At 39.7% G+C, this 26,580-nt stretch overlaps 2 protein-coding genes across 2 annotated transcripts in view; both read right to left on the reverse strand.

Annotated features, from left to right (window-relative positions):
• The window catches only part of LOC135710126 (F-BAR domain only protein 2), a 103,627-nt gene that overhangs the window by 69,627 nt on the left and 7,420 nt on the right, over nucleotides 1-26,580 (reverse strand). Inside the window, exon 3 of the mRNA XM_065232614.1 lies at nucleotides 20,088-20,606. Coding sequence (XP_065088686.1) covers nucleotides 20,088-20,117 — 30 coding nt within the window. The 5' untranslated portion in view covers nucleotides 20,118-20,606. The remainder of the gene's footprint in view (nucleotides 1-20,087; nucleotides 20,607-26,580) is intronic.
• Nucleotides 1-26,580, reverse strand: part of ATPsynO (ATP synthase subunit O, mitochondrial) — a 172,016-nt gene that overhangs the window by 7,963 nt on the left and 137,473 nt on the right. The gene's annotated exons all lie outside the window — the stretch shown is intronic.

Below are 26,580 nucleotides of genomic sequence, written 5' to 3' on the forward strand. Positions count from 1 at the left end.
ACTCATTAATTCAGCAATAATACACAACAGTTATGAAAAACTGATACCACCTCTGCTGTTAAATTGTAATCCGTAAATTATTTGCCTAGTTTTGGGACAAATTTAGACCATTTATTGCTCTTTTCCAAAGAAAAAGTTTAGTGAAATTTTCATATTTTTCGATTTGTAGGTGCCATTATCTTGCCGTATTACTGCTGTTACACCCCTGCGGAGTGTGACGAACCTCCTTCTATTTAGCAACCTTGCATCCGACTTAAAGATGTCATCAACTGTCATCGTCAATGACGAAGCGCCCAACCGTAAGTAAAAAAGAAAACAGAAGAAAAAGTGAACAAAAGTCACGGTGAGATTTTCTGGCTAGTTTTTTCATTGAAATTATTATAATTCTAATTTTTTGATTTTAAAACTAGTAATACTTATAGTTAAAAAGAAAGTGATTCGTTAGCAAGAAATTCCGGATAATTGTACTCTAATATAACAGGTAAATTTGTAATGTGAAAATAGTGTGAAAAACTAACCTAAATTTGAACATTGTAGGCAAAGGCCTCCTACTAGCGGTACGAATAGCTGAACAAGTTGCGAAGGCTAAAAAGATACTAAACGTGAGTAATATGTATAACTATCAACTATGATCATGCATTGAAGCTGTTTACAATTAATTATCCTTATTCCTAAAGCCTAAATCTAAATTAAAAGATATGGCACTTACAATTAGGACATCCACTTAAACCTAATGAATTCTTGTATTGAATTTGTCATTAAAGGAATTTTTTAACCCTCCCTCACCATTCTGAAACGGGTTATAAAATCGGAAATAAATCTTGTTTGTTCACGCAACATTTTAAAAAATTCGTTTACGCGATCGGGAGGCAAAGTCGGTGGTCGGTTGGTGAGTCGGTCGGTATGTCGAGAAAGGGTGACGGTCAGAAGCGGGGAACGTCTCCTGCAAATAATCCACCCGCCGATGTCAGTTGCGAAATTTGCAAGATGCCGGATGATAGTCGGATGGTAGCGTGTGATGTATGCGGAAAGTGGTACCACTTCGCGTGTGTGAAAGTTGATGATGGTGTCCAGGACCGTGATTGGAGCTGCGAGAATTGCGCCGGAGCCGGAGCAGCAGTTCAAGTCCCAGCCGGAAATTCAACATCATCCACCACCGGAGGAGCTACAGCAAAGGCAACAAAAACAAAGCTACATGAGCTTGGTCCGGACGACAGTCTTCAACGGCAGCTAGCGGCGATGCAGAAGAAGTTGAATAACCAGCTGAAGGAGTTCGAACGGGTCATGAAGGAGAAGGACGAGCACCGATACAGGGCCCTCAGAGAGCAACGGGAAAAATACGAACAGGAAATGGAGGATACCGAGCGACGTGTACGGGAACGGATGGAGGCTCGTCATCGAATAGTGGACGCGTTCGAAGGAGGACCAACAGCGAGCTCAACGGGCAATCCGGTACCGCAAGTTCATGTGAACGGTACCGACCAAGCGGGAAATGTTCTGGTACAGGAGCTACAGTTGCTTGAGGAGAAGCAAGCGTTAGAAAGGAGACATTTGGAGGAGAAAAGTCAGCTTCTTCAACGGTTTGGAGCGTTTGACGGAGGTGCAGCTCAAGGTGCATCCGGACTCAACCCTCAGGTGAACGCGTTTCATCCAACAAATCGGAGCAATCTGTTTGGTGTCTCTACACTCAACCAAAGCCAGGTTTCAGCGCGCCAAGCTGTTAGTAAGGAACTTCCGAGCTTCACAGGAAATCCTGAAGAGTGGCCCCTATTCTTCGCAAGCTACGAGAACTCTACTCGAATCTGTGGATACAGCGACGAAGAAAATCTTCTACGGCTTCAACGATGTCTTAAAGGAAGAGCTTTGGAAGCAGTGCGTTGTCGACTGCTGCATCCTTCAAACTTGCCAGGTGTTATCGCTACACTGAGGACGCTGTTTGGAAGGCCCGAGATCATCGTGCATTCGCTGGTTAGCAAGATTCGGGAGATGCCACCACCGAAAGCAGAAAAGCTGAACACATTGATCGATTTTGGAGTTGCTGTTCAAAACGTCTGTGCCACCATCAAGGCATCGGGTCTCGACGAGTATTTGTGCAACGTAGCTTTACTGCAAGAGTTGACGGAAAGATTGCCACCTGCTGTAAGGCTCAACTGGGCGTACCACCGGCAGACGCTGGATAGGGTCACCTTGTCGGACTTTGGAGATTGGCTCGGAAAGTTGGTGGAAGCAGCCAGCGTAGTCACGATTCCATCCATCGGTGTCCCGAAATCGGAGAGACGTGATCGAAAGGAGGATAACTACCTCAACGTACACTCGGATAGCAACCCCACCGAAGAACTCGCCACGAAGACTCGTTCGCTACCAGTTCCGAAAGGTTGCGCTGTATGTCTGGAGGAATGCAGCGGTCCAGAGACGTGTCGTAAATTCCTCAACATGGACATCGGAGCCCGTTGGACAGTTGTAAAGGAGCAGAAGTTGTGTCGAAAGTGTTTGCGGAAGCATTTCGGCGCCTGTCACGTTAAAACAGCATGCGGAAAGAATGGTTGTTTGTTCATGCATAGCAAATTGTTGCATGACGACACGGTACAACAAGCCCACAGTTTCGGAACCGACGGCGTCTACGAGCGGAAATTCATCATCGCAGAGCTGTAACGCTCATTCGAATACGGCTGGGAAGGTTCTTTTTCGATATGTGCCTGTGATCATCTACGGAAAAGGGAAGTCTGTGAAAACCTTCGCCTTTCTTGACGATGGGTCGTCGGCTACATTTATGGAGCACAGTCTGGCGAAGGAACTGGATCTTGAAGGAACATCGCATCCATTGTGCCTCAACTGGACGGGGGGTCAACAAAGGGAGGAAAAGGAATCGGTGAAGGTAACGCTGAAGATTTCCGGAACACACGACGCCAGCAAGGTCTACGAACTCCCGAAGGTTCACACGGTACGGAACCTTTCTCTACCGAAGCAGTCGGTGTCAGTACAACAATTGGCAGCCAAATACAACTACCTGAAGGGATTGCCAGTCGAATCCTACGAAAGCGTGTCTCCAAGAATCCTGATTGGGATGGACAATTGCCGCCTCGGTCACGTGTTGAGAAGCACCGAAGGAAACGTGAACGGACCGGTCGCAACGAAGACCCGTCTCGGTTGGCTCGTGTGCGGACCGTGTTCGATGATATCTGGAGCAGCAAATACAGGTTACAGCGGCTACCACAGCTTTCACATTTGCCCGTGTAGTACGGAAATGGATAAGGACCTGAACGGCGCTTTGAAGGAGTATTTCTCGATTGAGTCGCTGGGAATCTCTGGATCGTCCAAACCACTAGTTTCGAAGGACGAAGAACGAGCGCTGAAGATTCTATCCACCGAAACACACCTGAAAGGGAACCGCTATGAGACTGGCCTGTTGTGGCGGTACGATAAGGTGCAATTGCCCGACAACCGAGCAATGGCGTTGAAGCGTCTAGCATGCTTGGAGAAGAGGATGAGACGGGATCCCGAACTAGCAGCAGCAATACGTGCTAAGATGTCAGAGTACGAAGAAAAGGGGTACATTCGAAAGCTTTCAGCGGCTGAGAAGGCGGAAAAGCATCCGAACGATTGGTATCTGCCGATCTTCCCGGTCACCAACCCGAACAAACCTGGGAAGATACGGATCGTTTTCGACGCAGCTGCAAAGGTGAACGGCGTGTCCCTCAACTCGTTACTTCTTACGGGACCGGATCAACTGGTAGCGCTGCTTACAGTTCTGTTCAAATTCCGTGAATTCCGTATCGCCGTAGTTGGGGATATCCGCGAAATGTTTTTCCAAGTGCTGATGAGGCTGCAAGACCAGCGAAGTCAAATGATCCTGTGGAGCAGCGGAAAACCCAATGAAGATCCGGACGTGTACGTAGTGAATGTTATGACGTTCGGCGCAGCGTGTTCTCCAAGTTCCGCGCACTATGTGAAGAACCTGAACGCAGATAGGTTCATGGAGCAGTTCCCTCGAGCGGTTGAGTGCATCAAGTACGAACACTATGTCGACGACATGCTATCCAGTGTGGAGACCGAGGAGGAAGCCGTGCAGCTAGCCAATGAAGTGCGTTTCGTGCATTCTCAGGGAGGCTTCGAGATTCGTAACTGGTTATCGAATTCAAGCAAAGTCACGACGTCCTTGCAGGAGGGCACCACCACGGAGAAAAACATGAGCCTATGTACGGAGATGGCAACGGAGAAGGTGCTTGGAATGTGGTGGGACACCGCCACCGACACGTTCACGTTCAGGATATCACCAAAACATGATGCGGAGCTGTTGTCCGGAGTCAGAATGCCCTCGAAGCGGGAAGTGTTACGGACGCTGATGGCGATATATGATCCAATGGGACTTATCGCCAATTTCTTGATGTATTTGAAAATTCTCCTTCAAGAAATTTGGCGCTCTGGGTGTGCTTGGGACGATGAAATCACTGGAAAGCTGGCGGAGAAGTGGATGATTTGGATCGCAGTGTTGCCTGACGTACGTAAGGTGAGCGTTCCTCGGTGTTATCGATACATCACGACTGCTGAAGCCACAAACACTGTTCAACTGCACGTCTTCTGCGATGCAAGCGAAAATGGAATAGCTGCCGTGGCATACTTTAGATTCGAAGAAGCTGGAGTGATAGAATGCGCCATGGTCGGATCGAAAACACGGGTAGCACCGTTGAAATTCCTCTCAATTCCACGTTTAGAACTACAAGCTGCTGTAGTCGGAGCGCGTTTGGCAGACAGCATTGCAGGCTCACACCGGATCAAGATTTCACGCCGAATATTCTGGACGGACTCCCGCGATGTGGTATGCTGGATACGATCCGATCACCGACGCTATAGCCAATTCGTAGCGTTCAGGATCAGTGAGCTGCTGGAAAGCACTGGAGGGGATGAGTGGAGATGGGTGTCTACGAGATCGAATGTGGCTGATGACGGAACGAAGTGGCAGAGGCTGCCGGACTTACAACCTACAAGTCGCTGGTTCCGCGGACCAGACTTCCTATGGAAACCGGAAACCGAATGGCCAGGTGAAGGCGGAGATCCGGGGACGACTGCAGAAGAGATTCGTCCCAGTGTTCTTCATCACATGATCACGGAACCGCTGGTGTGCTTCGAGCGTTTCTCCAAATGGAAGCGGCTGTTGAGAACGGTCGCATATGTTCACCGATTCATCACGAACCTCCAGAATCGAACCAACCAGATACCCGTCGAGCTAGGACCGCTTACGCAAGAGGAACTGAATAGTGCCGAACAAACCATCTACCGTCAAGTGCAACGGCAAGCCTATCCGGACGAGGTTCAAATGCTAAGCCACGTGGATTGGGACAAACAGCCCTGGGAACGCATCATCCCGAAGACCAGCCTGTTATACAAGCTTAGCCCGGCCATCGACGCACACGGTGTACTACGGATGCGCGGACGGATCGAAGCTTGTGAGTGGGTAGATGAAACCGTCAAGAATCCGATCCTGCTTCCGAAGCGTCATCACGTAACCGATTTGGTGATCGCCGATTATCACAACAAGTACCGTCACCAAAACCACCAAACGGTGATGAACGAAGTAAGGCTGAAATACTTCATTCCCCGGCTTCGATCAGAGTACAACCGTGTCCGCAAAAATTGTCAACATTGCAAGGTACGCCGAGTAAATCCGCAGCCCCCTGCCATGGGAAACCTTCCTCCCGCACGCCTAGCGGCGTTTCAGCGACCGTTCTCGTACACCGGAATAGACTATTTCGGCCCGATGTTGGTAGAAGTCGGAAGACGAGTTGAGAAACGGTGGGGTGTTCTGCTGACCTGCTTGACGACAAGGGGCGTTCACATCGAGCTCGCACACTCTCTCACGACGGATTCCTGTATTCTTGCTCTACGAAACTTTATCGCGAGAAGAGGATCCCCGCTCGAGATCATTAGCGACCGAGGCACAAATTTTGTTGGAGCTTCGCGGGAGTTACGTGAAGCTTCGAAGAATGTCGACGAGGAGAAACTAATGACCACCTTCGTCGGGCCGAAAACCAAGTGGACGTTTAATCCACCGGCTGCTCCGCATTTCGGAGGCTGTTGGGAGCGATTAGTGCAGGCAGTCAAGAAGATCCTGTATGAGTTCAACCCTCCGCGGCTACCGACCGACGAGATCCTTCGATCAATGCTCATGGAGATCGAGATGATCATCAACTCAAGACCACTCACTCATATACCGCTAGACACTGACACTGAGCCCCCCTTAACGCCCAACCATTTCTTGTTAGGGTGCTCGAATGGAAGCAAGCCCCCGATCGCATTCGACGACCGACCTGTTATCCTGAAGCAGTCGTGGAAGATGTCTCAGCTTTACGCCGACGAGTTCTGGAAGAAATGGGTGACCGAATACCTGCCGACCCTAACCCGGAGGACGAAATGGTTCCAACCTACGAAGCCCATCGAAGAAGGGGAGTTGGCCTTGATTGCGGACAACAATCTTCCAAGGAACTGCTGGCCGAGGGGTCGCATTGTGAAGGTCGTTCGCTCCAGCGACGGACAGGTGAGACGAGTAACCGTGCAAACGGAGCACGGACTGCTGGAGCGACCAGCGATCAAGATCGCTATTCTGGACGTCGGTTCAGAAGGAAGTAAGCCACTTCAACACCAGCGGCGTACTGTGGGGGAGTGTTACACCCCTGCGGAGTGTGACCAACCTCCTTCTATTTAGCAACCTTGCATCCGACTTAAAGATGTCATCAACTGTCATCGTCAATGACGAAGCGCCCAACCGTAAGTAAAAAAGAAAACAGAAGAAAAAGTGAACAAAAGTCACGGTGAGATTTTCTGGCTAGTTTTTTCATTGAAATTATTATAATTCTAATTTTTTGATTTTAAAACTAGTAATACTTATAGTTAAAAAGAAAGTGATTCGTTAGCAAGAAATTCCGGATAATTGTACTCTAATATAACAGGTAAATTTGTAATGTGAAAATAGTGTGAAAAACTAACCTAAATTTGAACATTGTAGGCAAAGGCCTCCTACTAGCGGTACGAATAGCTGAACAAGTTGCGAAGGCTAAAAAGATACTAAACGTGAGTAATATGTATAACTATCAACTATGATCATGCATTGAAGCTGTTTACAATTAATTATCCTTATTCCTAAAGCCTAAATCTAAATTAAAAGATATGGCACTTACAATTAGGACATCCACTTAAACCTAATGAATTCTTGTATTGAATTTGTCATTAAAGGAATTTTTTAACCCTCCCTCACCATTCTGAAACGGGTTATAAAATCGGAAATAAATCTTGTTTGTTCACGCAACAACTGCACTAACGAACATCAGCGGTGGTCATTAAAAAAAACTGATGATTTCATGAATTGAAAGAACTTACCCTTTTGTAACATGCTAGCCTAATAAATCAATACCACACTTTTCACTCTTACTGCACTTTTAGAAGATTTAACGCTTTTAGCGCTTTATAACTATGGTCCGAACATTAGGGACGTAAATTTGATGCTTGTTCCTAATTATGGCCTACGAACTTTATTTGATAACTTTGTTTTGATATTGGTGAAATCATTTGCGTTGACGACGCCTCTGCAACTGTTCACTCCTATAGGAAAACCCCATAAGCAAATGTCCAACTTCGTGAAACATAGCGGATCGTTTATTATCCTTTCACTCCACTGAAAAATCCCGTAGGCAAAATGTTAATCTTTGCGTTAAAGCAAGGAGGCATCGAATCCGAATCCGAAGGATGTTGTTCATTTGCCTTCTTGTCAGTTGCAACTTTGTTTGCTCAATTTTCGGTAGCCCTACTTTTGACGGATACAGGGCTGATAGCACCAAATATATCCAAAAATAGTGATTTTAGTGACTAAAATGAGTAAAAAAGGGACCATTAAGTGACTAAAATGAGTAAAAAAGTGACCGTTAAGTGACTTTTAAGACACAAAAAGTGACTAAAAAGGAGACCCAAGTAGAACTTATTGAGCTCCAATTTAAAAATGTATAAGAAGATTTTAAGCATTTTGTCAATATTAGTAGTATTTGTTCTTGTATGATCGGTATCTGTTGTAAACAGACATGAGTGATTGATTTTTACACTAGCCTGCTGCTGGCTACTCTTTCATTTTGTTCAATTTTCAAGATAAATCCTTTTTTCAGTAAACCTGTTCCAATTCATAATTGTTGCCCAAAATGTGTTACATTTTAAACATTATGCTATGAAAATTCATTATAATTATCGTTAATAAAAACAATCGCTATTGTATGGTTTTTTGCGTGTTTCATAATACAACAACCTATATAGGGGAAATGACGGCTTCGGCATGACAGACTATTTTCGGCAACCCAAATTGAAACACTATTTTCACTGGATTTTCTTACGAAAACACTTCGCTGAATGCATGCAAACGATTCTTTATGCTTTCAGTTTCAATTTGACTATATTTTTACCACTGAGAAAAAGCAGTCTAGTAGGGTTTTCTTGAAATGAAACACACGCACTACAAATTGTAGCTGATTTCGAGTTGCCGATAATAGAACAGCAGATTTACATGCAGTTCAAATGGAACGGTTGCCGAAGAAAAACTGGTTTCCGACAATACTCGCTCTCACTAGAGAAGATTGGAGCTTTGTAAAAGCGTTTCAAAACAGTTTTTGACAATTCTTTCAACTGAAATTGTTAGAGCAGCTGGCAGCAAATGTTTGTAAACAAACCAATACTGCATATGTGTGCGTTCCATAGAGAAAAAGGCTATAGAAAGAAGGTCGCTGCTTAGGTTGCCGAGAATACGTAAATTCCCCTAATCCGTCTTCATCTGCAGGAAAACACATCTAAATTTCAGCTGTTCGATGGAACACAACGTACCAAGAAGACTGGCAATTCTACTAGCTTTCATGCGCATCCATATAGTATTTCATTTGAACAAATACCCTCAAGCTTTGAGCGTTGAATGGCGAGACTGTGATCCTCGGTTGGTATTGTATACAAGCACTTATATGTTGTCAGTTTTCTTACAGGCAGGGCTGCACATCAGTCCCATATGAGTTTTTGTCAGCTTTGAGTTCGCAGTACTATTCGTTATCTAATGGTACTATTCATCTCCTAATGCATTACGCCTTTTATTAAATCCGGTAAAATTCATTTCCTTTCACAACTCTTCAGTATCTATTTTATGAAATATATTGATTAAATCAAACGGAAAATTACCAATTACGGAAGCACAGCAAAATCTAACATATAGTCAGATGTTCCAAATTAAAACCCTAAAGCTTTTAGCATCCCATAGTGAACCACTTATTTTAATTAACATTTTTTGCAAAAAAAAAATGTAAAATGAATGTCTATTTCTGGGTTGAATTTAATGCGATTCAACCTTATCTTGCGCTTCTGTGCCGAGATTAGATTCTTTGATTAGTATGAATTTCTCCTTGTTTTCCAGTAAAAGTTTGTTATCATCCATCATCAGAACGTAAACAATCCTTCAGCGAACACTGAGTGGTCCACAAACACGTAATGTTGACTTCAACTTTGAATGCAGATTGCATGGAACCAATATATTTGACTAGTTAAAGTATCAGGTTAACGTTCACCTTATTAATAAACAGTTTAAAATCAACAATGAATAGTACATGAATCTAGTGACAGCTAATAGAGGATCCAAAATAGGGAAATTAGTACTACTTCTTTCCGAAGTAGTTAGTTATAACAGTTGCTTTCTTCTTGTTGACTATTTCCTCCATGCTATTTCAGCCATACCCTAATAAAAATTGTATGGTTAATTTGCTTAACGACGTGTTCTGGGTATCATCCAACCCATTTGTGGAATAGTTCAATGATTTGGGTTATCGTTCGTTTATGGTTATTTTTTATTAGGGTATCCTTGTTTTTGTATAATTTTCTAAAAATTGAAGTTTGGACACACAATTAAACACACAAAAATCATCGATTCACAAATCGCCTCGTTATTCAACAATGCTCCACACGGATAGAAATCTCCTTATACCTTTTGGCAAATTTCTATTGCTGATTATTCATAAAATGTATAAGTCAACTAATAAACAGACGCCTTGCAAAAAGTTTATGAAGATCATGTGTCAAATGAAATGTATAAGCGGTCACATATACTTTTTATGCATTCTTATAGGACCTATATGGTTTGTCTTATGGAATGTATAAGGCTTATGTTTGGCAAAAATGTATAAGTGAAACACATGAATAAAATAATTGATTTTCGTTTCGTGCATGGAATCATTGATTTTATACATGAAAAAGGTTGAACATAGCCACTTCACCTAAAAACACATAAAAACTATTAATATGGACTCAAACTATTGAAACAAAAACAGGTCTTTTCGTGCAACTCACTTTTTTTAACATATTTCTGATTCTTCTCTTAACTCAAGTAGGTGTCGCTACCGTACACGGAGAACAAATTCGTTAAGTTAAGATAACAATCCTAATAGTTACTTTCACATGGAAAAATATTGTTGTTTGAAAGAAACCTATAGATATTCCAACATTAATTTGACCGTCAACTCAATAATATCTACCTAATAGATTCAACTGTTCATCTTATACTCAATTCAACTATAACTTTGATCAATTATAACAACTGTCAAATGTAATTTAATTGTATAATTTGGTTTCAAATGATCATCATAAATCCACACACTTTTACCATAGAAGGTAACTCTAAGACCAGAAGGTCGCGAAGAAACGTGCTCAACTTTTTGGCTCAGCTCTGGTACTCTCTTCAGTCCCAAGCTAATCGATTCACCCCTCGAAACAAAGGAAAAACCAATAACCCCTCATTTTATCTGTCAAACTTTCATAGCGAATCAAAACAAACATACAAACATTGTGTAGTAGTAGAATATCGACTAGAATGCGGTGCGTTAATCGTTTGCTTGGGACCAATAGGCTAGTCAAGTAGTGAGCCAATTTAAAATCGAGAGTTTCGTATTGATTGTTGCTTTTACCTTGTGATGCGTAGAGCAGGCGATAAGATAGCTGGCTCTCACGCAGTTCACCTTTTTTATTATTTTGCAGTTGTGTTTTTGAGATCGATAAAGAAGCAAAACATTAAGGAAGTTTGTCGATAATGAAGAGCAGTTCGTTTAATAAACATTGTAAAATTTTGCTTCCCTAACAATAGTTTTCTTGAATCAACTAAGGCTCTGAACCATTTGGTGATTTTTTTTAACTTTTGGTTAAAATTTGACAGATGGAAAGTTATCAATGAACCCTGCTATCCGAGCATGGTTATTTCTGACAGACAAAAAGTTAAATTATGACAACCGTTGGTCGAAAACCGGTCGATCGACAGCACGGGGATTTTCGAACATTGAAAATAACTTTCGAAATGTCACTTTTAACCACGAGTTAAATTTAACTTGGCAAATGGTTCACAGCCTAAAGCATAGTTGTATTTGGAAGTTTGACATTTGTCCATCTACTGAAAAATATAGTTGAACCAATCGAGGAGCCAACTATGGACTATAGTTGTTGCCCTCTATATATAGTCAAATCAACTATAGTTTCGGGTTATCTCTAAAACAATTGAACAATATAGTTATTTTGACCGGAAAAATATTTGCGTCTGCTATAATTTGTTCTCCGTGTACAACAACATCCCCGTATTCTAAAGATATTTTATTTTGGTGCAACAATTAGTTTTTCTCAAAAAAACAAAACAGTTTAGTTATACTTAACCAATTATATTACTATATAAACTCACTTATATTTTTCTCACTGAGAAGATGAATAATCCTTCATTATGTGAACTTAATTTATTAAAATTATTTAATAGCTTTATAAATGTTCTTATTTCTTAGACTTCAGTAATTCACTTCAACGAAACATGGAGTATACGACAATTTTAGAGGGAAGCCCTCAGAACTTTATAGAAGTACTCATCACTTCAAGAAGTTCCATAGATATTAATGAAGTTCAGAGAAGATCATTGGGAGAACTTCAAAATTATTTAAGAACCTTGCGTCAGTTTATTTCAACAATATATAGTTTAAAAAAATCTCAAAAGTTAAGAGCAATTTGAAGATTTTATTGAGAATCCTCCAGCATGTTATCTTAACTCAAAGCCTTAAGAGAAGATCATAAGTTTTCAGAAAGTTTTTAAGAACTTCAGGTAAATTTTGAAAATTTTAAAGATTTTCCTCAAATTTCAGAGAAGTCCTAAAAACTAATGAATTTTACAGGATTTTAAAGAAGCTTAAAAGTTTCATAGAAGATCCTAGAACATCAGAGAAAGTTTAAGAATTTCAGACAACTTTATATATTGAGAGAATTTCTCCCAGCTTCTAAAAAAAATAAACAACTTTTAGAATCTGCCAGCATTTTGAAGAAGTCTAAACTTTTTTTTTAATCCTTTGGAAATTTTTTATAATTTCAATAATGTTCAAAGCATTAATAAGTAAGTTAAGGAACTTGGCAGAATATGTCAGAAGTTCAAAAAGCTCTTTGAGCTTCAGAGAAGTTTATTGATTTTAAGGACGAAGGGGTATTAAAAAATGCTACGCTAGAAGAATGCTCCTTTAGAAAATGTGAGAATTCAGGAAAAGTTCATAGAACTTTAAATTATTTCCCAGAACTTCAGATAGTTTCCTTGCACATCAATTTTGTTTTTCGGATTGAAGTTCTAGTTCAATTAGTCCAAATACTTAATATAAGAACACCAAGCTTCTCCAAAGCTGCTAAAAATCAAAAGAAGCTCCCAGAATTGTAGAGAATACGAAAAATATCACAAGAATATCCCAGCATTTTAGAGTACGGTAATGCGGGGCAGGAAGGCGAATCCGGGACGTCTTGTCATTTTTGTATATTCCTTACGAGGCAAGGATAAAGTGCGCCGAACACCTCAAGCCGATGCAATGCAAAAGCGCAGTTTTACGACCACTTTTCGCCATTTGGAAAGCTACCGAAAAAGTAGTTTAGTTGGATGAGAAATGCACAATAAAAAAACGCACTAGGTGGGGTTATGTTTTATGAAATTTCTCTTGTCGTTGTTTTCACTGCGGAATTTTATTTTATTAACGAATAAAAGAAAGCGGACACCTCATTGTTCGGCGGTATGTCTGGGCGAATTTTTCGCCAGAAAGAGTAAGAATAACCCGGATAACATTAATCTCACTCATCTTCATATGCTAGAACTCTTTACTCCTTGTGTGAATCATTCGTATTCATTCACTCCACAGAAAATCCCCATAAGGATCTGTCAACCTGTGCGGCATATTTCGTAGACCCGAATAGAAGTGAACTTCAGTCAACATTTAACCTGTCAAAGCGAAAAAGAATTGACCGATATTCCTAAACAGAGCTGAGTGCTATACATAGGTGCACTGAAAAAGATTTTATGGTTTAAAAAACCTTTTTTTTTTCAAGAAAAATATTTTGCGTTCTTTATTGAGCGCCTCCTTCGCTTTAAAAAAAAGTGACTTTAGTGACTTTTTGACGAAAATAGAGACTTTGAAGTGACCACCTTAAAAAAAGTGACAAAGTCACTAAAAAGTGACCCGCTATCAGCCCTGCGGATATGAGTAGATCCTACTCAAATTTGGGTTGTTTAGAAATACAGGGCTGTTACAAGATTTTCTAAATTTAATCCGCGATATCCGCGATTTCTCAAAAGAAATCCGCGACTTCAAATACTAATCCGCGACAAAAAAAAACTGTTTTCATTGCCTAAAAATAGCATTTGTATACTACTACATGGCATTTCAAGCTTATTGCTTATAGCATATTAGATTTTTGCCTGCTCTCAACTTAGTGTTCTTTGAAGTACCTTCACATTTTAATTGAGAGCTTTCTAGAAAAATTAATAGACCGGACGGGAATTGAACTCAGTCGCCTCCAGCATGAACTTGCTTTGTAGCTGCGCCTTTACCGACTGAACTAAAGGAGTATCGTTTGTAACCTTTGAATTTTTTTTTGAATAACATTGTATCATCTTCACCTATTTATGTATAGTATAAATTCTGAGTAATTAGTGAACATAATAAAACACCCTTACATTATGAGATTCTATTGAATAATACCAGCCTAGATTTGATGAAACATTATTTAAAAAAAATTTAATGCCTTTTCATTTGAAATGAAAATTTTCTTGAAAGTTAACCTTTGCGTCTCTTACGTATTTTGGTGTCCTAAATGTTGTAGTTAATTTGGCTCTAGTTTTCTCAATTTTTGACCGATTCAAACCAAACACCCTGCACATAATCGAGAAATTACCAGAGTTTCGTAAGTCACACTTGTTGGGCACGTCGCGGTTCTGTATTTACACGGATATTCCTTGGGGTCTGTCCAATGGTGAGACATTTACATTATTTTTTTTATTTCTAATATGAACCTTTTCGTTGCCAAATCATAACCGAATCGTCTACATGTGACTGTGTGGATTATGCACGACTTATTTCTATGTATACCGGAAATTAAAGGTTTTCCAACTCATCCAGGACATCAGTTGATTTGTTCTACCAGATGTTTTAAGTTCTCCAAATCGTTCTGGAGTTCAACCATGACTGGGATAAAGTCTGTAGGATTGAAACATGTCCAAACAGGTTCGTAGTGTCTATATGGATAATCTTTAATTATTTCCACGTATACCAGATGATCTAGGTTCTCCAAATCGTCCTGCAGTTCAGATGATTTGTTTTACTAGATCAACAAAGACTAGGATAATATCTGTAGTATCGAAATATCGATTTGGAAATCCTAGAACATTTGGCATACACGGAAATAGGTTCACGATATGATCTATATGGCTTTGAACTTTGATTCTAAAAGCAACGTGGTTTATGTTATATGGATCAACCGTAAAGAAACCACTGTATCTTTCTTCCTCATCAGCGTGAGAAGTGAAAATGACGTCACAATGTGGTTACGTGAAGTTGCATTCATTTCATTAGACCCAATTTGAGTACAGTAGACCGACATTACATCCACGTACCTGGAAAGTTTTCATGTTAAAATTGTGAGTTTTACCATTTTCAGTCGTACCTAATTAATGTCCAAATAATAAGAATACGTAAACTTGCTTCATGTCAGTGAAATAACGACTGCAGCTCGATTACTTCGTAAGATACGGCATAAAATGTAATTGAATGCTTCATATTAGACCGAGGTTAAGGACATATACCCTATGAACATAAGTTTTGGAAGCAAACAAACAAGCCGGAAAACAAACATTCTAGAGTAACATTTGAAATGGGCCTATGTCCAAAACATAAACAAACCAGAAAATGAATTTTAAATTTTTCCACCACTATTCAATTCATATTTAAGAAAATTGAAGTATTTTAGGCATTTATATTGTTCACAACCTTATATAGTAACTGTATCCAGGCATGGAACATCATTTGCATTCATTTACATTTACATTTTCTTTAACAGCATTCCGCAAAATGATGCATAGAACTTTTGTAGGTTTTGTCATAAGCTACAACTTTTGTTAACAAGTCAAATCTTTATCTCTTATGCATCACGAACCAGAGCAAACAGAAGCCACTACTGTTTTTTAGTGAATGTATTTTACATTCACTGAAAAACAGTAACAAGTTCTGCCCGCTCTAGTTCGTGATGCATAAGAGATACAGATTTGAGTTATGAGCAAAACTTGTAGCTAATAACAAAACCTACAAAAGCTCTATACATCATTTTGCGGAATGCTGTTGATGAAAAAAGTTAGAGGCAAATGAATTTAACTGAATGTATGAAATGAATACAAATGATTTTCCATGCCTGACTGTATCTCAGTATACAACATCCAAAATATACGAAAAGCTTTCAAAAATGTATGAAAATCGATAACAATTTAATTTCATAAATTAATAAGCCTTTTTGTGAATCTTTCAATGGATAGGCCCTTTTTGTTAAGCCGTTGTGCTTGTCATCAGAAATGGTACGCCCTTTGCTAAGCCTTTCAAATAAATTCAAAACAAATCATCGGCCCTGCCTCAAGCAGTAGGGCCTAGCTTTGGTTTGAACATTTTCAATCATCGGCCCTTACGTGACTACACTGAACCAAATCACACTCCATTTATAGAATGAAACATCATTCAGTTGCATCCAATTTCAATGTTTCTGAAAACCGTACGAATAAATCAGTAGGATGATTTTCTATTCGGAAACATGTGATGCTCTTTTGATCAGTGAATGAATATTGACATGTTTTTGTATGTATTTCGTTAGCAATAAATATGTTAGATTTAATGAAAAACATTCAGTTTGGAAATATCATTTAAGATAGTCCCAAAACTAAAATCATTTGATTTCAACTATAAAATCTTTTATAACCGAAGAAAAATGGCAACACACGTTATGTGAAAACTTGATTGTAAAGTTGTTATATATTTTCAAAGGTCTTAAGAGAATTGAAGTGCTTAGATGTAAGTATACGTATCATTTTGCTAACCCACATGCATTTAATGTTCAAGAATGTCAGCATTCGGAACGGTCAGCGCTATTGGATCATCCAGAACGTCGTGGTCGACCAATTTTACCAACGAGACCAGAAGATAAGTTTCCTTCCAGATGCACATGCACGATGAGACTATTGAAGTTTTCCCATCATTTCCCAGGCTCCATAACAACCCACGGATATGTTTCCCATGAGACATTATTGATAACGCCTGTCTACGAAGCTAACATCAATCTGCTGTATAAAAACATCTTTGCCCTTCAATTGGCTCTACCTCGCCAGCATCATTCGTCTCTCAAGGACCCGCCAGCTCAGGTTAAATCTCAACTTGTAAATAATATAATTATAAATAAATTGTAAAATGACTTGATGTTGTGCACCTGATTTTCATCCGAAAATCGATCATATAATTTCAATTTAATAATTAGTTGAAAATAATACGAATATCCTATGATTTTATGTTTGATTTATGTCTACTTGGGTTTCGTAAATCGATCTAAAATCATTCATTATATGGATGATTGTCATTTGATTTGATCATATTCCAACAGATGATAAATCGAATGAAGATCCTCTCAAAATCATCGCATAATAGTTATAGGGCTTGAGTGAGGCAATAATCATTCGATGCCAGGATGATGTTTTGGTTCAGTGTAGGCTTATCAATGAAATGAAATAAATGAATGGTTGGCCGTTTTAGCGTGCAGGCCTATTCATGAATCGAAAAATTTCGTTGGTCGGCCATTTCGAAAATCGAGTTATTTTTAATGATTTTTCTCGAATATGCGGAACTTTCCTACCCGATTAGTAGCTATCAAGCGGTGCTAAAGAATGGTATCAAAACCCGATTTGTTTACGTTTTGGACATAGGCCCATTTCAAATGTTACTCGAGCATTCATTCATCAGTCCGCATCGTGCTCTCTTGTCGTGCGGATCTATTTGCTTTTTGCTGAAGGAAGTGTTACTGCTACCTTAAGCTACAACAAATTTAAACAGCACTTTTCAGTGTTCAATATACCAGTAAATTGTATACCTTGTTCGACTCTTATTCCTCTTCGATCCTTGTTTGGACCCTATCCGAGGTAATGCTGCTTGGATATCGATTTAGAAAATTCCTCTTCGATCCTTCAGATTCTTGATCCGCTTGAAAGTCGATTTGGATAAACGTTTTATCAATAATCAATACGAAACTATCGATTTGAAATTGGTTCACTACTTGACTAACCTATTGGTCCCAAGCAAATCGATTAACGTACCCCATTCTAGTTTAAATTCTAGTACTACACTATGTTTGTTTTGATTCTCTATGAATGTTTGACAGATTAAATGAGGGGTTCGTGGATTTACCCGAGGGGGACGACTCTATGTACGATGCAAGAAATACTGTGTTTTGCTGTGGCTAGCTGCACGTACGCTGAGCAGATAGAAAGAAGATTTATCACGATTTTGAAGATTTCCTGCAAAAAGACGATGCGCGATGCAAGTAGATGCGAGAAATGAAACAAGATTTTTCGAAGATTTATTCGCTAGTGTGAAATTTTTTGAGCATCTAAAATTGAGATTTAGATGTGTCGCCCCCCTCGGATTTACCTATGTTTTGAGGAGTGCATCGATTAGCTTGGGACCGAAGATAATACCAGAGCTGAGCCAAAAAGTTGAGCACGTTTCTTCGGGACCTACTAGTTTTAGAGTTACCTCTATGGTTTCAATACTGCCATAGCGCCTAAGTGCAAAAGAAAGGGGCAATATCTTGATCCCCCTTCTGACGAAATTAATTCGAGTAATCAATTTGATTTGCTTACGGATGATGAGAATGATCCAACATCCAGGAAAAAATCTAATAAACTTTCCCAGCTTACTGCCAAAAAGGAAAAGATTCCCTCTATTGTCAACCCATCGAGCCTCCCTCGGCCGCTTCGGAGCAGAGCTGGTAAATATCACGGCCGTCATGTGACGAAGAGAAAACAGGCCCTCTCACTATCACGAGATGAAACGACCTATCATTAGCTTTTTTGTCATTTTTCAATGATCAAGCGCTCATGAGAATAATTCGTATGTGATTTTGACATCAACATTTCTAACTGATTTAGATGAATTTAAGCAAACAACCGTATGTAATCGGTAGAGTGTATACATTATTAAGATTTCCTCTGTACTAGTAACTTTAATAGCATGTGAACATCGTTATTACTAGCTCATTGATTACGATGATCACAACACTGTCCCGTTCTGTTATGACAAAAAATTCGATAAGATTTTGAAGAAAATCTCTATCATCGTTTTCTCATCCAATGGTAGCGACAGAAGTATCTCTGTAAATATCGCGTGAGATCTTTCATTGAAAATGACATTTGCCAGCCCTGCTTCGGAGCACTCGTGCCGGCCTCAGTCCATTGCCGGGCACTCATTCTGTTCTCTGGGGTATAATAGGGGATCCAGGTTTCATCAACAGTTACCATCGACGCCAAAAGTCCGCCCGATTCCGCATCAGCAAGTTCAAACACTCTTTCGAAGTGCTCTCGCGTTCGTGTTTTTTAAACTGCTGAATTTCCAAGGCAGGAACAATGTAAAAGTAGTAGCTGGAGCACCTAGGTTAAAATGAAATGCCATCCAAATTATAAATCTCCTCTAACCTCGAGACAACCGCGAGTATCCGGTCCAACTCCTTTAACTTTAAATATAAGACATCAATAATGTATAACGAAAATAATAACTCGGCTCTGTAAAGTTTATTGGATTGAGCCTGTAGAAATAAAGTAATTAATAAAAAAATAAAATGAAATGTAATTTATTTTGAATTTAGAACAAATTAAGAGATAAAAAAAATTCATATACCACCATTCCGTGGTTCTACCAAATTTCGTAAAAAAATGGTAGTTGTGTTCCTTAACGCAAAATTTTAGATCCGTATTTTTTTTTTATTTTGTCATTAGGGTGACCATTTACATGTTAGGGTGGTCCAAAAAATTGTTTTTTTATTCTCAAAAATTCATAACTTTTTAACCTTAACATGGAAATGGTCACCCTAATGACAGAATAAAAAATACGGGTCTAACATTTTGCGATAAGGTACAAAACTACCAATTTTTTACGAAATAATCCAACGATTTTGAAATATGTTCATAATTTTGAAATGCTACGTAGACTTTAAGGGGCGTTTAGGAGATGTTTCATAGAATTATACTGTAGTATATGAGGCGGAAGGGTTTGTTAAAAAAGTATCACATTTTGGTCTGCGTGGATCCGTTAGTAATTTGTATTACCCCTAAGGTGGTTCAACAATTTTTTGCATGGTATGAGGTCCTTTATCATCCTGTTTCAGATAGACTATAGTTTTTTCCCTTGATTTGTTTTCCGTCGATCTTGTTTTCCGTGCTGAGTACCAATGCTACCGACGCCAGGGAGACAGCTCCCACACCTTGACCCTACCTATCGACCCATCAACTCATGAACTGGGGTCAACGGCTTTACTTCCCTTCCGAGCGTGATCAGAGATGTTATGTCTCAGAACATCCCGGCGGCGCCGACTGGGATTGAACCCAGGCCTGCTGGGGTGAGACGTTATCACTCCATTTATAAAGCATCATAAAAAAACAATCAAACACCCAATCACATCGTACATGCTTATCTTCTCTCTCCGTATACTACTCATAATATACAACTCACCCAAAAGTAATCGTTAAAATCCACCGTCATCTTGTAGCCTGTATCTGAAATCCTATCTGTTCCGGCACTTTCGTTAGTTCGAAGCCGATATTTTCTGGCAATACTCCCCCTCCTTCTTCTTCTTTCTCTTCTGATTATTCACACTGAACTACTAAGCCACAGCCAACGACGGCACGACGGTCGTTTCCCTTTCGTCACTATCACACACATGCGATTACGCTTCCCCCTTTCTCCCGGACTGATAATCACACGTTATCACACAACGATTCTTGCCGCATTCCCACAGCAGCACTACCAGCAACCATTTTTGATGTTATTCCTCAAGCGTGAGATGCCTGACTCCTCTCGTTTCCTCCTGTCACATCCACTATTATCTAGGTAGGCGGAATCATTGCACACTTTCGCCAAACACATTCCACCAGGGGGCGTTGTTCTCTTCTTCTTCTTTCGATGATCAACCTGGATCAACTGTCAAACACTCGCACAATCACTTTTGATCTTCCATTAATTTTATTTCTGCTGAAAAAAAAATGATAATAATTTAAAAATTCACTTCGAACGACTTTTTTCGCAACACAAACGATTCATTCACATTGTGTAAAAATCTTGTTAGGGTCTGACGACTGAGGAAGGGGTGATACACGGTACCGATTTGAAGTTCACAGCACATTCATTGTCCATAAAACGGAACGCTACCCTTTTAAGTGTCTCGATCCGCGACGGCACGTGTACGGAAGAATGACGATTCCCATTAGAATAAAACACCCATTTGTTCCAGTGTAACTCGAGTTAATGTTTTTTTTTTAACGGGCTTAAAAACCGCCTAAAGTAACGCTGATGAATGCAGGTCCGACGTTATCGTCAAACTGTGTGCCAAGATAATCACCCGAGGCAAGTTCCAGCAGTTGAAGTGCACTTGAACTTGCTTGCTGAATTTCTGATAAGCACAAAGGTTCATTTCCTGTCGGGTTTTGGTCGCTCGCGCCGGTCAGACATCCGAATGCGAATGCGAGATGAATAAATTGTTCAAGTACTCAACGGAGGAGGCAAATGATTGACAACACTGACTGAGCGCTGCCTGCTGGTCCGGTCGACGGACGGAAATCTTTTCGGACTGTTATCAAACTGCTTGTTCCTTTATCATTCTTTTTTTTTTCGTTGTTTTATATTTGCATTTCTAGACTAACATTTGAAAGGGGCGGAAGAGCCAAAATGTAAATAAACCATATTTTGCTATATATAGCAAGAACAGTTCACAAACTACTCGATAAATAGGAAAAAGTAGAAGAAAATAGCATTTCAAATCATCGAAAACGTTTCCTTTTACATGGCGTATTTCCAATTGTCAACTCTATGACGCATCTGGTACATTGGACATGTTACATTGGACGAATTTTCTCAATGAAATAATCAATGAGTGTTAGATTGGACGTTTTGTTCTACATGATACTAGATTCCCTTTCACAGATTTCAGAGTAGAATACCTAACTTTAGATTGGCCCCGCCTTAAGAAAATGAGCACCAATCATGTTTGGTAGTCCGAATGACCGAAGTAACAATCATTTACCGATCATTTCAAACTGTACATTGGACAATTTTTGACCTATGATCATCTGAAAAAAATGAAAGTAAATTTGGATGGGTGTGTGAAATAGGATTAATTTTTAGGTCATCAAAATTCGTAAACGATTTTCTCGATATGGTGATTTTGGAATTCCGCCCTTTTCAAATGTTAGTGTAGATGTTTCGCCTCTGTAAATATGTACATGTGTGATTATTTTTCGCAGAAAATGCTCCCAAGTGGGTGTCAGCGCCGTCAGCTGATACAGATAGAGACGTCCGTAGCTGTGTATCTGCAATACAAACACATATGGCGCTTTAGTGTATATAAAGATGGCTTACATCGTTAATTGACCGCGCTGATATGGAGTACTCGGACTTGGTTCGTGGCATTTTGTGGAGCAATTTCACCATAGGGACAACGCCCACCTAAAAATCAAATTATTGAACATAGTGTACAAAAATCTCTTGCAGGCTTAAGGTGATTCCTTGAAGAGTACACAAAATGGCTGCCATGATGGCTGATATGCCCTAATAAGTTCCAGTTTCTTTGATGTAAGTTTTGTGCATTGGCGAAGCTAATGGGGGTGCCGAGGGCCCTTTTTTTGACTCACCGATAGTTTATCAAGCTTGTCACGTTTGATGTTACTATTTAACAGCGATTAATAAAATTGGACCACTGTAGAAGTTTTGCAAATTTCGTAGCATTTTAAGGAGCTGCATAAAACTTCATATAAGTGTAAAGAATTTTGAAAAACTTTCAGAGAAATTTGTAGAAGATCTAAAAATAGTTCAATTGACTTCTAAGAACTTCAGAGATCATCGCTTAAGTTTAGGGAACTTCGTTGCAGTTTGTCAGAGATGTTATTATTATTATTATTTATCTTTATTAGGGAGGCTTTCAGCCTTGGGCTGGTTCGCCTCCAAAATCAGAGATGTTAATTCAGCAAAGCTACATGAACTTTTTGGAGATTTTGGGAACTTCGTTAAATTTCAAGGAACATTCTAGTTGTTCAAGAATATGTGTACATGTCTTAGGTGTCTTTCCAGAAGTGCAAAGATGTTCAAAGATCTTCGTAGAATTAAGAGAGATGGGAAAAATATGGAATTTGGAATAAATTTAGGGAACTTCGTAGAGGTTGAGGAAATTTTATAAAACTTTAGGGGGGTTTGTATATATGCAGGAAACGTTGCATAAGTTACAGGATATTGTTTCAGACATTCTTCCTAGACAGCAGGAAATATTCAAAAGATCTCCACATAGACGAAGATATTAGTAAAGTTCTCTGGATATTTTTTCCAAGACTTCAGGTTGATCAAGTTCTGAGGATCTCCAACTGTTTAAAAATTCAAATATTCTTTCAAGACTGAAGGTTGTTCAGGAAGTATTCAAAAATTTTCCAGCTAATAGTTCCGATGGAATCTTGAATGATGAATCTAGATTTTATGGACATGTTTGTACATTCTCTATAGGGAAGACCCGTGCTTTGATGATTTAGCTATATTGTCAAGAATTAGCACTCCAGCAGCTGAATTCCGGGCATAAAATTCAACGAAGAAATGGAAATTTCTAATATGTATAAATTTCTGTGTGAAGTATTGAGATTAGTAACATTTATTTTACTATTATTTATCGACAGCTGTCTTGATAAAGGGTTATACGGTCAAAATTTGGTCAATATCAACTTGACGTATTTCTTTCAATTTTGCATTTAAAAAACCTGAACACCCCTCATTTTGAAGGTGTATGTGTGTAGAATGTTGCTCCTATTTTGATTTTGGAATTCACTCTTCAGTTGTCAAAATGCCGTCCAAGCAAGAAGAGCAGCGTATCAAAATTTTGCTCGCGCATCGCGAAAATCCGAGCTACTTGCACGCAAAGTTGGCAAAATCGCTAAAAGTTGCCAAATCAACCGTTACAAATGTAATTAAAGTGTTTGGGGAACGTTTGTCGACAGCCAGGAAGTCTGGATCGGGGGGAAATCGAAAACCGGAAGCCGCTGAGACGACAAAGAGAGTTGCCGGTAGTTTCAAGCGAAACCCTAACCTCTCTCTCCGAGATGCCGCAAATAAGCTGGGTGTACAACCGTGCATCGAGCCAAAAAACGAGCCGGACTATCGACTTACAAGAAGGTAGTGACTCCAAATCGCGATGATAAACAAAATACGACGGCCAAAGCGCGATCCCGGAGGCTGTACACGACGATGCTGACGAAGTTTGACTGCGTGGTAATGGACGACGAAACCTACGTCAAAGCCGACTACAAGCAGCTTCCGGGACAGGAGTTTTATACGGCAAAAGGAAGGGGGAAGGTAGCAGATGTTTTCAAGCACATGAAACTGTCAAAGTTCGCAAAGATATATCTGGTTTTTCAAGCCATCTGTACCTGTGGCTTGAAAAGCAGCATTTTCATAGCTTCCGGGACTGTCAACCAAGAAATTTACGTGAAAGAGAGCTCCGCCCAATTGAGAAATACTGGGCTATTGTCAAGCGGAACCTAAAGAAGACCAAAAAAACTGCTAAGGGCGAGCAGCAGTTCAAGGCAAACTGGCTTTCTGCGGCGAAGAAGGTGGACAAGGTGGCTGTACAAAATCTGATGGCAGGGGTCAAGCGTAAGGCCCGGCAATTCGGATTTGGAAAAGCGGAAGCCTAACTGAATATTTTTCCTGAATTTTATACTAATTGAACTTGAAAAAGAAATTTAATTTGATTTTTTAAATAAACGATTTCACCGATTTACACGCGTTTTCCCTTGACCAAATTTTGAGCGTATCACCCTTTAAAACATTTCTTTTGATGATTCTCCAAGTCATCTTTCAGAGTTTAGATGATTTGATCTATTACATCAATCAAGACTGGCATAATACATACTACAGGTTCGATCCATTTTCATGTATAGCAGATGTTCTAGGTCCTCCGAATTGTCCTGTAGTTCATATCAACTGATCTTCTAGATCTTGCAACACTATAACAGTAAATGTTGTAACAGGTAGTAACTAAATATATCAGATTCAGAGATATTATTTTCTCAGTATTCCGGAGAATTTCCCATTCCAGTCACCCTAATTATCGGCCAGCTAGCCAACTCTTCCTCAGAATCACCTCTTCAATTTCTAATTTCAGAGCATCAGTTAATGTGACTTACATAAAATGAGCTTTAGTGGTCTTTTAGAAAACTAAACTTCTGTCAAAAGAGTTAGGGAAGAATTGAAGAAATCTCTTTTAACATTTTGCTTATGAAGTCGCATATAAGGTACTTACAACGGATTTGTAGTAAAATGCCTTAACACATTTTATTTTTCAGATATTACTAAAATCGATCTGAACGACACTTCGTGCATATTAACGGGGTTCAGTTTTAATTTGAACTTCTAGTAACTCTATGACCATCAGAAAAGCCAATTTCTGGTAGCCTTATTTGATGTTACTTTTCACTTTACTCCATTCCATGTGCCAAACGACGTTTGAGCAATATTTCGTTTGCACACCGTGCAGATTATAGTAAAGCTAATTGAAACTATCAATCTTCACCATGTCGTAGATAGATATATCATTTTCATACCTGATGTTAATAACCCATTATCCATGACTCTGAATCTGAGTCCGATAACAAATTTTCCAACGTTTAGTGCTAAGTATTTTAAAGAAAAACGTGAAAACGAAAACAACATTATTACCCAAACTGAAAGGGCCTATGCCAGACTAAATATAGTCTGTCCTAAGGTTTCTGTGCGTAACAAATAACAATAGCTTACGTATTGTTTTAAAGAATATATTAAAATATTGTGATGTAACGTATTGTGCATAAACAATGGCAATCGCATGTAATAGTAAAACAGCGAAACCTGCAAATAAGCTGAATCATGAACCCCTAAAAATGGCGTGGACCCTTTAGGGGACATGCATAAATGACGTAGCATTTGAGGGGGGAGGTGGAGGTTTCAGAATTTGTGACCGGTCATGTATTGGATATAGCCAAATACGCTACGTGGGGGGAGGAGAGGTCTAAAACTGATCAAAAATATGCTACGTCATTTATGGATGCTCCCTTATGAAGAACTAAGCAAACTGACATTATTTCAGTAAATGAACACCGTGTCACTTGCGATTCATTTTCTCACTCATCTAGTATTGAAACTTTCACGTCATCCAAGTCGACTGTCGGAATCGAGTGAGGAAAGACATGTGACTGCGAGGTTACAATTCGACAGTGAGACAGTGCATAAGGGCCTAACTGCGATGATAGATTCTCTTCAACGATGTTCGCTTTAAATTACAAAAGCTAAGGGAAGCAATTTCCTGACGTTTGTCCAATACAGTGCTGTAACAGGTTGCATTGGCTATCAAAAGCAACAACAAACGCACCGAGAAATGTTAGTCCAAGTGAGTTATTATTTAAACAGAAAATCAACGAAGAGAATTGATCATCGCAGTCACGCCCTTATGCATGCTCACTGTCGACTTTCTTTTAACAGACTTGTGAAAGTTTCCCCTGTTATTCTGATTTGTACAAACAATACTTCCCACGCAACAGAGTCAATTTGTCTACTTTGCTGTGCTACTACAAACAGAGAGTAGTAATTTCAAATTTGTATGTTTTGTGGAAGCTGACATTTGTGCCTTTGAAGTTTCACGCTAAGGCTTCCTTAGAGTATCACCATAGAGGTAACTCTAAGACTAGAAGGTCCCGAAATAACGTGCTCAACTTTTTGGCTCAGCTCTGGTACTCTCTTCGGCCTCAATCTAATCGATTCACCCCTCGAAACATAGGAAAATCCACTAACCCCTCATTTTATCTGTCAAACTTTCAGAGTGAATCAAAACAAACATTGCGTTGTACTAGAATTTCGACTAGAATGGGGTACGTTAATCGTTTGCTTGGGACAAATAGGCTAGTCAAGTAGTGAGCCAATTTGAATCGTTAGTTTCGTA

The sequence above is a fragment of the Ochlerotatus camptorhynchus genome, unplaced genomic scaffold (genome assembly GCF_037179485.1).
Source record: "Ochlerotatus camptorhynchus isolate MF236.1 unplaced genomic scaffold, CSIRO-AGI_Acam_v1.1 ptg000370l, whole genome shotgun sequence".
NCBI lineage: Eukaryota > Metazoa > Arthropoda > Insecta > Diptera > Culicidae > Ochlerotatus > Ochlerotatus camptorhynchus.